The sequence below is a fragment of the Rhinichthys klamathensis genome, unplaced genomic scaffold (genome assembly GCF_029890125.1).
Source record: "Rhinichthys klamathensis goyatoka isolate OS25496 unplaced genomic scaffold, OSU_Roscu_1.1 h1tg000602l_1, whole genome shotgun sequence".
Classification (NCBI taxonomy): Eukaryota; Metazoa; Chordata; class Actinopteri; order Cypriniformes; family Leuciscidae; genus Rhinichthys; species Rhinichthys klamathensis.
Genome location: NW_026607057.1, coordinates 60,554 through 74,076, shown reverse-complemented (window position 1 = coordinate 74,076; position 13,523 = coordinate 60,554). Strand labels below are relative to the sequence as shown.

Sequence of the window (13,523 nt, the reverse complement as noted above, 5' to 3'; positions counted from 1 at the left end):
GTTACACCGACTGAGTGAATATCGGCTTGTGTTACACCGACTGAGTGAATGTCAGCTTGTGTTACACCGACTGAGTAAATATCAGCTTGTGTTACACCGACTGAGTGAATGTCAGCTTGTGTTACACCGACTGAGTGAATATCAGCTTGTGTTACACCGACTGAGTGAATATCGGCTTGTGTTACACCGACTGAGTGAATGTCAGCTTGTGTTACACCGACTGAGTGAATATCAGCTTGTGTTACACCGACTGAGTGAATGTCAGCTTGTGTTACACCGACTGAGTGAATATCGGCTTGTGTTACACCGACTGAGTGAATATCAGCTTGTGTTACACCGACTGAGTGAATGTCAGCTTGTGTTACACCGACTGAGTGAATATCAGCTTGTGTTACACCGACTGAGTGAATGCTTGTGTTACACCGACTGAGTGAATGTCAGCTTGTGTTACACCGACTGAGTGAATATCGGCTTGTGTTACACCGACTGAGTGAATGTCAGCTTGTGTTACACCGACTGAGTGAATATCAGCTTGTGTTACACCGACTGAGTGAATATCAGCTTGTGTTACACCGACTGAGTGAATGTCAGCTTGTGTTACACTGACTGAGTGAATGTCAGCTTGTGTTACACCGACTGAGTGAATATCAGCTTGTGTTACACCGACTGAGTGAATATCAGCTTGTGTTACACCGACTGAGTGAATGCTTGTGTTACACCGACTGAGTGAATGTCAGCTTGTGTTACACCGACTGAGTGAATATCAGCTTGTGTTACACCGACTGAGTGAATGTCAGCTTGTGTTACACTGACTGAGTGAATGTCAGCTTGTGTTACACCGACTGAGTGAATATCAGCTTGTGTTACACCGACTGAGTGAATATCAGCTTGTGTTACACCGACTGAGTGAATATCAGCTTGTGTTACACCGACTGAGTGAATATCAGCTTGTGTTACACCGACTGAGTGAATGTCAGCTTGTGTTACACCGACTGAGTGAATATCAGCTTGTGTTACACCGACTGAGTGAATATCAGCTTGTGTTACACCGACTGAGTGAATATCAGCTTGTGTTACACCGACTGAGTGAATATCAGCTTGTGTTACACCGACTGAGTGAATATCAGCTTGTGTTATACCGACTGAGTTAATGTCAGTTTGTGTTACACCGACTGAGTGAATGTCAGCTTGTGTTACACCGACTGAGTGAATGTCAGCTTGTGTTACACTGACTGAGTGAATATCAGCTTGTGTTACACCGACTGAGTGAATGTCAGTTTGTGTTACACCGACTGAGTGAATGTCAGCTTGTGTTACACCGACTGAGTGAATGTCAGCTTGTGTTACACCGACTGAGTGAATGTCAGCTTGTGTTACACTGACTGAGTGAATGTCAGCTTGTGTTACACCGACTGAGTGAATATCAGCTTGTGTTACACCGACTGAGTGAATATCAGCTTGTGTTACACCGACTGAGTGAATGCTTGTGTTACACCGACTGAGTGAATATCAGCTTGTGTTACACCGACTGAGTGAATATCAGCTTGTGTTACACCGACTGAGTGAATATCAGCTTGTGTTACACCGACTGAGTGAATATCAGCTTGTGTTACACCGACTGAGTGAATGCTTGTGTTACACCGACTGAGTGAATATCAGCTTGTGTTACACCGACTGAGTGAATATCAGCTTGTGTTACACCGACTGAGTTAATGTCAGCTTGTGTTACACCGACTGAGTGAATATCAGCTTGTGTTACACCGACTGAGTGAATATCAGCTTGTGTTACACCGACTGAGTGAATGCTTGTGTTACACCGACTGAGTGAATGTCAGCTTGTGTTACACCGACTGAGTGAATGTCAGCTTGTGTTACACCGACTGAGTGAATGCTTGTGTTACACCGACTGAGTGAATGTCAGCTTGTGTTACACCGACTGAGTGAATGTCAGCTTGTGTTACACCGACTGAGTGAATGTCAGCTTGTGTTACACCGACTGAGTGAATGTCAGCTTGTGTTACACCGACTGAGTGAATGCTTGTGTTACACCGACTGAGTGAATATCAGCTTGTGTTACACCGACTGAGTGAATATCAGCTTGTGTTACACCGACTGAGTGAATGTCAGCTTGTGTTACACCGACTGAGTGAATGTCAGCTTGTGTTACACCGACTGAGTGAATGTCAGCTTGTGTTACACCGACTGAGTGAATGTCAGCTTGTGTTACACCGACTGAGTGAATATCGGCTTGTGTTACACCGACTGAGTGAATGTCAGCTTGTGTTACACCGACTGAGTGAATGTCAGCTTGTGTTACACCGACTGAGTGAATATCAGCTTGTGTTACACCGACTGAGTGAATGTCAGCTTGTGTTACACCGACTGAGTGAATATCAGCTTGTGTTACACCGACTGAGTGAATGTCAGCTTGTGTTACACCGACTGAGTGAATATCGGCTTGTGTTACACCGACTGAGTGAATGTCAGCTTGTGTTACACCGACTGAGTGAATGTCGGCTTGTGTTACACCGACTGAGTGAATATCGGCTTGTGTTACACCGACTGAGTGAATGTCAGCTTGTGTTACACCGACTGAGTGAATGTCAGCTTGTGTTACACCGACTGAGTGAATATCGGCTTGTGTTACACCGACTGAGTGAATATCGGCTTGTGTTACACCGACTGAGTGAATGTCAGCTTGTGTTACACCGACTGAGTGAATATCAGCTTGTGTTACACCGACTGAGTGAATATCAGCTTGTGTTACACCGACTGAGTGAATGTCAGCTTGTGTTACACCGACTGAGTGAATGTCAGCTTGTGTTACACCGACTGAGTGAATATCAGCTTGTGTTACACCGACTGAGTGAATGTCAGCTTGTGTTACACCGACTGAGTGAATGTCGGCTTGTGTTACACCGACTGAGTGAATATCAGCTTGTGTTACACCGACTGAGTGAATGTCAGCTTGTGTTACACCGACTGAGTGAATGCTTGTGTTACACCGACTGAGTGAATATCAGCTTGTGTTACACCGACTGAGTGAATGTCAGCTTGTGTTACACCGACTGAGTGAATGTCGGCTTGTGTTACACCGACTGAGTGAATATCGGCTTGTGTTACACCGACTGAGTGAATGTCAGCTTGTGTTACACCGACTGAGTGAATGTCAGCTTGTGTTACACCGACTGAGTGAATATCGGCTTGTGTTACACCGACTGAGTGAATATCGGCTTGTGTTACACCGACTGAGTGAATGTCAGCTTGTGTTACACCGACTGAGTGAATATCAGCTTGTGTTACACCGACTGAGTGAATATCGGCTTGTGTTACACCGACTGAGTGAATGTCAGCTTGTGTTACACCGACTGAGTGAATGTCAGCTTGTGTTACACCGACTGAGTGAATATCGGCTTGTGTTACACCGACTGAGTGAATATCAGCTTGTGTTACACCGACTGAGTTAATGTCAGCTTGTGTTACACCGACTGAGTGAATATCAGCTTGTGTTACACCGACTGAGTGAATATCAGCTTGTGTTACACCGACTGAGTGAATGCTTGTGTTACACCGACTGAGTGAATGTCAGCTTGTGTTACACCGACTGAGTGAATGTCAGCTTGTGTTACACCGACTGAGTGAATGTCAGCTTGTGTTACACCGACTGAGTGAATGTCAGCTTGTGTTACACCGACTGAGTGAATGTCAGCTTGTGTTACACCGACTGAGTGAATGTCAGCTTGTGTTACACCGACTGAGTGAATATCAGCTTGTGTTACACCGACTGAGTGAATGTCAGCTTGTGTTACACCGACTGAGTGAATGTCAGCTTGTGTTACACCGACTGAGTGAATGTCAGCTTGTGTTACACCGACTGAGTGAATGTCAGCTTGTGTTACACCGACTGAGTGAATATCGGCTTGTGTTACACCGACTGAGTGAATGTCAGCTTGTGTTACACCGACTGAGTGAATGTCAGCTTGTGTTACACCGACTGAGTGAATATCAGCTTGTGTTACACCGACTGAGTGAATGTCAGCTTGTGTTACACCGACTGAGTGAATGTCAGCTTGTGTTACACCGACTGAGTGAATATCAGCTTGTGTTACACCGACTGAGTGAATGTCGGCTTGTGTTACACCGACTGAGTGAATGTCGGCTTGTGTTACACCGACTGAGTGAATATCGGCTTGTGTTACACCGACTGAGTGAATATCAGCTTGTGTTACACCGACTGAGTGAATGTCAGCTTGTGTTACACCGACTGAGTGAATGTCAGCTTGTGTTACACCGACTGAGTGAATATCAGCTTGTGTTACACCGACTGAGTGAATGTCAGTTTGTGTTACACCGACTGAGTGAATGTCAGCTTGTGTTACACCGACTGAGTGAATGTCAGCTTGTGTTACACCGACTGAGTGAATGTCAGCTTGTGTTACACCGACTGAGTGAATATCAGCTTGTGTTACACCGACTGAGTGAATGTCAGCTTGTGTTACACCGACTGAGTGAATGTCAGCTTGTGTTACACCGACTGAGTGAATGTCAGCTTGTGTTACACCGACTGAGTGAATGTCAGCTTGTGTTACACTGACTGAGTGAATGTCAGCTTGTGTTACACCGACTGAGTGAATGTCAGCTTGTGTTACACCGACTGAGTGAATATCGGCTTGTGTTACACCGACTGAGTGAATGTCAGCTTGTGTTACACCGACTGAGTGAATGTCAGCTTGTGTTACACCGACTGAGTGAATATCAGCTTGTGTTACACCGACTGAGTGAATATCAGCTTGTGTTACACCGACTGAGTGAATATCAGCTTGTGTTACACCGACTGAGTGAATGTCAGCTTGTGTTACACCGACTGAGTGAATGTCAGCTTGTGTTACACCGACTGAGTGAATGTCAGCTTGTGTTACACCGACTGAGTGAATGTCAGCTTGTGTTACACCGACTGAGTGAATATCAGCTTGTGTTACACCGACTGAGTGAATGTCAGCTTGTGTTACACCGACTGAGTGAATGTCAGCTTGTGTTACACCGACTGAGTGAATATCAGCTTGTGTTACACCGACTGAGTGAATGTCAGCTTGTGTTACACCGACTGAGTGAATGTCAGCTTGTGTTACACCGACTGAGTGAATGTCAGCTTGTGTTACACCGACTGAGTGAATGTCAGCTTGTGTTACACCGACTGAGTGAATGTCAGCTTGTGTTACACCGACTGAGTGAATGTCAGCTTGTGTTACACCGACTGAGTGAATGTCAGCTTGTGTTACACCGACTGAGTGAATGTCAGCTTGTGTTACACTGACTGAGTGAATGTCAGCTTGTGTTACACCGACTGAGTGAATGTCAGCTTGTGTTACACCGACTGAGTGAATATCGGCTTGTGTTACACCGACTGAGTGAATGTCAGCTTGTGTTACACCGACTGAGTGAATGTCAGCTTGTGTTACACCGACTGAGTGAATATCAGTTTGTGTTACACCTTGTAATGGAATTGAAATTTTAATTTTATAACAAGTATTCGATTCCCAACCTTAGCTGTGACTTAGTAACAGTGTAGTGATGCTTGCCTTAGTAAACGGCAGTATGAACAGGTTCTGGTTGGTGTTTCATTGCCTTTAGATCGTAAATTGTGTAAACATCAAAATGTTTTTTCCACCTCGTTTCATTCGCCATCTTCAGCTCTGCGTCCATCCATTCCTCTCTGGAGTTTGTGCTTTATTATTTTATTGCCCTGTGATGTTAAAGTGTGTGTGTGTGTGTCCCGTGACCCAGTTTAGTGTCCTGCAGTCGGACTCCGCATGTCTTTGTGATGCCGCTTGCATAATGGACGATGTGACAAAGCCTTACGCTGATGGTTCGACTATTATCAGACACAAAACGAAATGAAACGAGTCTGACCTGTTTTCGGAAATTGTAGTCAGATTGTCTCTGAAAGGACAGTTCGTGTTCGAGGACACACACACACACACACACACACACACACACACACACACACACACACACACACACACACACACACACACACACACACACACATGCATGTGTTTCCATTCAGTTCACTGATGGCTAGGACAGTGTGTTCATGTATGTGTGTGAATCTGAGTTCACCCTTAAATCACAAGAAACAAACGTATCATATTTTTAGTTCCCATTAAGATTTTTGGATTGATATTATTTTTGTAAAAATCGCCTCAAATTCGCAAAAAAATAATAATACAGGGTTCGTACAAAGTGCGTGAGGTTCTGAAGTCCTGGAAAACCCTTGAGAACAGACATATTTAAGAAAAAGTACTTGAAAAGTGCTTGAATTATTATTGAAATACAATATATATATGGAATTAGTGTTTCATTTTTTGGGATTTGATAAGTGCTGGTTGTAGTCTTTGAAATCCCAAAGTCCTTAAGTCATGGGATTTAATTTTTCATTAAATTTTTCATTAAAATATGTACGAACCCCTGAGATTATAAATTGAAAAGTATATCTACACATTAGTGTTATATTTACTATTATTATTATTATATTAAGACATATTTATGTATTTGTTTGTTGTATATTATATTACCAATATAAATTTTATTATATAATATTATAATAAATTAATTAAACACACACACACACACACACACACACATTAGACACACAGATATATGCATATATACAATTTATTTGTTAAAATAATTTTTTGTTTTACATATATGAGATATATAAACAATTATATAATTATTATAATCTTTAATAAAAATTATATTTGTAATTTAATATAAATAAATGTGTATATATTTATTAATGGAAATGTGTATATATACACATTAGTACAGTATGTGCAAATACATTTAATTAATTGTATTATATTCTTTGTTATGAAATTAATTTATGCTCGGTTTAATTAGAAATTAATATACACGTTATAATTTACGTGTGTGTTTGTCATGTATATGTGTATATTAATCATTTACATTTTTTATATATTATATTATATTATTATATAATTGGTAACACTTCACAATAAGGTTTAATTTGTTTCTGTATTTATTAATCTTTTTTTAGGATTTGTTACTAAAAATAGTTATTAATTGTTTGTTCATGTGAGTTCACAGTGCATTAACTAATGTTAACAGATTTGAATAATGTTTTAGTAAATGTTGAAATTAACATTAAAAAAGATTAATAAATGCTGTAGAAACTGTAGAATTATTAGTTCATGTTAACTAATTTAGTTTACTAATGTTAACGAATGAAACGTTATTGTAAACTGTTACCATACAATTCATATATAATTTTTCTAAATATTACAATTATATATTTTTGTGTTACACTGCCCTTTAGAAAACAGTACTGAGGTGATACCATGGTACAGATCGTAATATCATGGTATTTTGATATTTACTATAACCATGTTCATATACTGCCATATCACATGGTGCATGTTATGGTACGACTTCCCAAAATAACATGGTGTTTCTATTGTAGAGTTTGACGTCACCTGTATGTTTTCTCCTGCAGTTACACACACTGGTGGTCTGACGGAGTGCTGACGTTCCTCCCGTTACCGTACGATGAAGGTGATCACTTTACTCAGCCATAAACACCGATATGAGAGACGTGTGGTTACATATTAACCAGAAACCTAGTCGTTTAAAGGATTCGTTCACTTCAGAATTAAAACTTCCTGATCATTTACTCTCCCTCACGTCATCCAAGATGTTCATGTCTTTCTTCCTTCAGTGGAAAACAAATGAAGGTTTTTGAGGAAGACATTCGAGGATTGTGATTTAGTGTCTTCAATGGGGTCCAACGGGTCGAAGGTCCAGATGTGAGTTTCAGTGCAGCTTCAGAGTCTCGACACGATCCAGCCGAGGAATCAGTAGAATTTGTAGAATCTGCTCTGAACAAACACACGCTTCAGAAACGAGCTAAAAGATCCCGACTGTAAATCAGGAAAATCATATTTTCCAGTGAGTGAACATATAATGCTGTTTGACTGCAGGTAGGCCGTGAGACAGAGGGTTGATTGGTACCATTTTGAGGGATTAAACCGCATGGTGATTTTTGTGTAGGTATATGACCCTGTATTTGAAAAATGTGTGATAGCATTAGATTCAAGGTAGTTTTTGGTTACGGAGGACGATTTTCAAACATATGTCAAGAAAAATGATAAATGAATTTATCTTTAAATCAATTTTAAATTGTATAAAATTTTTATAAAATGTTATAAAAAATTTATAAACTTTTTATACAAATTTTATAAAAATTTTATAAAAATTTTATAAAATTTTATACATTTTATACATTTTTAAAATAAAAAAAATTATAAAAAAAATTAAATAAAATTTTTAAATTATAAAAGGATACATTTTTCTCTCTTGTAGTCACTGAACACCTTACCTTGAGGTAGGATGATATAAGTGTTGATTTCTAATGAAAGCTACCACGGATCGGATGCTATCACACATTTTCCAACACTAGAGATGTGTACCTTCATGAAAATCAAAAAGAAATTTAATCCCTCAAAATGCTACCGGTAGCCCAAATTTGGGGTCCCGTCTCATGGCCTAAGGTTAACCATTATATGTTCACTGTGGAAAAGATGATTTTCGGGATCTTATGCTTTCCTGTAATGCAATTCCCGTAATACTTACGGTTGTTGTTTAAACAAGAAAAACTAAACCTTAACCCTAGTGATGGGCAACGATTTATCACGATTAATCGCATCCAAAATAAAAGTTTGTGTTTACATAATATATGTGTGTGTGTAAAAATTAATTATTTTCTATATATAAATACACACACATGCATGTATACATTTAAGAAATATTTGCATGTATATACATAATTTATATTATATATAAATAACACATTTTTCTTAAATAAATGCATGTGTGTGTCAAGTCAAGTCACCTTTATTTATATAGCGCTTTTTACAATACAGATTGTATCAAAGCGCTTCACAGTGATAACATGAAAACAATATAACAAAAACAATATAACAAAGTTTGTTTCTAAAAGAAAATTGCGTCAACGTCCACCTTAAGTAAGGCAGATCAATAATATTATTGAATATTAAATGTCCCCAACTAAGCAAGCCAAAAGCCAAGGCAACAGTGGCAAGGAACCAAAACTCCATCAGGGACAGAATGGAGAAAACAACCTTGGGAGAAACCAGACTCAGTCGGGGCCAGTTCTCCTCTGGCCAACGGAGGAACAGTGCATGATTCGGGCAGCATTACAAGTCAGATTGGATCGGAACATTTAGAGTATTTGTCCATTTCCATCTTTTGGAAGTCCAAGTAATCACGGCGGTATTAAGACGAGTTGTTGAGGATCAGTGCCGTCCACCATAGAGAGTCCATATCGCCGGTGTTGAGTCGTCTCTTCACAGGCTTTGTGATTGGAGCATCTGAAGTCTCCGTGAGAGGCTGGATACAAACTGGAGCTGACGAACGCCATTTTCTCGGGACTCGCGTCCCGAGATAACAGCAGAAAAGCGAAAAGGGAAAATAATTAGCGTAGCTGCTGTTCATAATGATGATTTCCATAACACAGGCGTAAATGATAAAACATGAAGACAGTGACTCTTGCGTCCCAAAATCACCCCCCTCCGTCCCCCACTCAACTCAGCCCAGCTTACTGACCTCTACGTCCCTCCTGCTGCTGAGACCTAACCACAATCTCACAATCTCTCCGCAACCCAACCATACGCGCCAACCCGTTGACTAATGGTGCGTTCACACCGGACGCGAATAGCGCGTCAGGCGCGAGTGATTTCAATGTTAAGTCAATGCAAAGACGCGTTACGCGCGTAAAAAATTCCTGCGGCGCGAATGAGGCGCGGTAGACGCGAATACGCCTCATTCGCGCGTCTTGAGCGTCTGGTGCGTTAAGCGCGAATGATTTAGTTAGTGCTATTTGTGCATTCACGCGTTTGACGCGAATTCGCGTCTGCCGCCCGAGTTGAAAAATCTGAACTTCTGCGTCAATTCGCGCCGCGTTAACCAATCAGGAGCCTGCTTGCTGCTGTCACGTGGTGAAGTATCTGGATGCTTCAATAAATTATTTTGTAATATATGACTGTGGTTCTAATGCACAACAAAGCAAATATTTTATCACATAAAACTTGATTTCAATATATGACACATATTCATTTTGCATTGAATGCTATTTATTCCATATCTAGATTATATGAAATATTATTATAATGTAAAGACAACCAACATATAAGTTCATGTCTGGACAGTGATGTGTGAGAGAGAGAGAAAAATCACAGGACAGATTAATCACTTTTGGAGGCTGGCTTCATTTATTATCAAAACAAAAATAAATGACAGATTAGGTGGATGCGGGCGAGGGTGAACCTCGCGCCGGGCTGTAGAGCGCGGGCTCGACAGGCATAGCTAGACCACTCGAGGCCGAGGGCTTATACGGCCTACGCTGTCCTCGTCAGCGTCCTCACCATTAGGTCCACCAAACCTAGCTCCTGGAGCAAATTGTGAAACTCCTGAAACCCTCCGGAGGGTCTGGTGGACCCGAGTACAGCGACGATGTCCCCTACGCAGCTGTTTCTGCTCTCCAGAGCATATACGAGCGGTGACTCTCTCGAATAATGCTAATGCTAATGCTCGATAAACATCTAAAAAGATGGCCGCCAACGGGTTTCGAAACTTTCGCCTCCGGATTTCGCCTCTGACGCGCGTAAATTTCGCTTCAAACTTTTGTTTTTACGCGCGTCAATTTCGCCATTGACACGCGAATTAACACAAAGTGGTCAAGCGTCAAACTAGACGTGGTAGACCCGAATTTGACGCGCTATTCGCGTCCGGTGTGAACGCACAGTAAGGCTGTCGAGCCCCACTGGTGCGTGAACAGGCAGTTTCAGTGGACAACGGTTCCGTATGGCATACTACCTACCGCAACACAATATCTGCCCAACCCCCAGTCATTCACGCAATATACACAGGAACGTAATGACTGTTAATACTATGCAACCTATACAAATAACCTACAGTCTCTTCAAGTTTAATAGTATTAAATGCATTTGATCTGATTCAGCAGTGGTATAAAAGGTAAGCATTATGTAAATGCTTGGCTGAAGAGATGCGTCTTTAATCTAGTTTTAAACTGGGACAGCGAGTCAGAGCCTCGAACAATATCAGGAAGGCTATTCCAGAGTTTAGGAGCTAAATGTGAGAACGCCCTCCCTCCTTTAGTGGACTTAGATATCCTAGGAATGACCAGAAGCCTCGAATTTAGTGATCTTAAAGAACGCGATGGATTGTAGGGCGATAGAAGGTCCATTAAATACACAGGAGCTAAACCATTTAGGGCTTTATAGGTCAGTAGTAGTACTTTGTAATTGATACGGAACTTAATAGGTAACCAGTGTAGAAATGATAAAATTGGTGTTATATGATCATATTTTCTTGACCTAGTAAGAACTCTAGCAGCTGCATTTTGCACTAACTGTAGCTTGTTTATTGAGGATGCAGGACAACCAGCTAATAAAGCATTACAGTAATCTAGTCTCGAGGTCATGAATGCATGAACTAACTTTTCTGCATCAGAAACAGATAGCAACTCATTTATATTTACAAAAATATATATGTATTTATATATACAAAAGAATTATACACAGCACACACATATATATTATGTAAACACAAACTTTTAACCAGCACTACTCTCGCCTTATGTCAATGTCTTTTGTTTTAGATATTTTTTATTTTGTTTTATAATTTATCGCTGACGTGTTGCTAAGGATACATCGTTGCATTCAAATTAAAATATTAAAATTTTGTTGGAAAAATTTATTTTTTTCTAGACAAACCATCCACCATTTTATAACAAAAATAAACATTTATATACTTTTTAACCACAAATGCTCATCTTGCACATCCACGGCTTCACGCATTACGTCATCGCGTTGAAAGGTCACGCGTGGAAAAGGGAGAGTAGGACTTCAAAATCATCCCACATAGTTGTTTTAACTATATTATAACGTATTTTTATTTTTTTGTAAAGGGCGTTTGACTTAGTCTTTGCACGTTCGCTTTGTAAACACTCGGTCTGTTCTTTCGCCTACGTCCCGCTTGACCTTTCACCCTGATTACGTAATGTGTGTCGCATCACAGCTCGTGCAAGACCAGCATTTGTGGTTAAAAGTATATAAATGTTTATTTTGTTATAAATGTCCACTGGTTTGTCTAGATCAGACTCTGATTCCTCGGCTGGATCGTGTCGAGACTTTGAAGCTGCACTGAAACTCACATCTGGACCTTCGACCCGTTGGACCCCATTGAGTCACTATATGGAGAAACCCTGGAGTGTGTTCCTCAAAAACCTTAATTTGTTTTCCACTGAAGAAAGAAAGACATGAACATCTTGGATGACGTGGGGGAGAGTAAATGATCAGGAAGTTTTAATTGTAAAGTGAACTACTGCTTTAAGTTGGAGTCCTGATCGAATCGAGGTTCATGAGCGACCGATCGGAAACGCAATCTCACAATTATAAGTCATAATTCAGGATCCTTAAAAAGTCTTCAATTAGATTTTTAAAATGTAAGGCCATAAAAAGTCGTATTTTTACTCATGAGAGGTCTTACATTTTGGATGACACTTTGACTAAGACAAATCTAAACGCTTTACCAAATTAAAACAATCTAATTAGCGTACATATTATTTTTTATTATTCTATCTTTGTGGATTTGCTAGGAGGAGGAGGAGAAGAAAATGGTTAAATGTCAGTTTAATTGTAAAATCATTCTTTATTTATTCTTAGTTATGTCCCCAAATGAGTTTTTGTCTTATATTTTTTTCATAATTTATATAGTTAGACTATATTAGCTACAATATCACATGCGCAAGAGTGCCGTTTTCTCCAGAACAAATGTGATATTTATTTGATACAACAGTTAAATGAACAATAAGTTAAAATTGTGTTACATTTTAGACACAATATTGTCAATTGGTTTTAGTTTCATATTTAAAAGTACCCTTTTATTTAAAAAGTTCAAATTAGAAATAATTTCATATTTAAATATTGAATAAAAAAAAATCTCGTAAAATTGTAAAAACATTAATGCCAGTTCTGAAGCGGCTTCTGTGTCGTCTCTGCACTGCAAAGATGGATTTTGATTTAATGATTTAATTTGGTAACAGTGGTATTGTGTTATTATTTAATTTGAATGTTAGAATTTGACATGAAAGGTGATGCATACATCTAATAAGTTTGGGGAAAATGCACTTATATAGGTAAAAATGCCCCTGGAAATCAATTTAAGGTGGCAAATATATATCATTTTAATAAAAATTTTGATTTCCATCACTGCTGTGAACTGACCACCGCATATGAATAATATGAATATTCTCATGAATCAGCTGTCAACAACAGACCTAAACCAGCCACAAAAACACATTATAATCGACAAAACTTTGGAAATATCGAGATTTTGTCAATATTGCACACCCCTAATGTACAGCAATCGTTTTTATTTCTTCAAAAAAAGTCTTAAAAAGC

At 39.7% G+C, this 13,523-nt stretch overlaps 1 protein-coding gene across 1 annotated transcript in view; it reads left to right on the top strand.

The window, feature by feature from the left end:
• fig4a (FIG4 phosphoinositide 5-phosphatase a) overlaps positions 1–13,523 on the top strand; it is a 146,995-nt gene that overhangs the window by 84,057 nt on the left and 49,415 nt on the right. Inside the window, exon 18 of the mRNA XM_056240510.1 lies at positions 7,517–7,575. Within this exon, the coding sequence (XP_056096485.1) occupies positions 7,517–7,575 (59 nt within the window). The remainder of the gene's footprint in view (positions 1–7,516; positions 7,576–13,523) is intronic.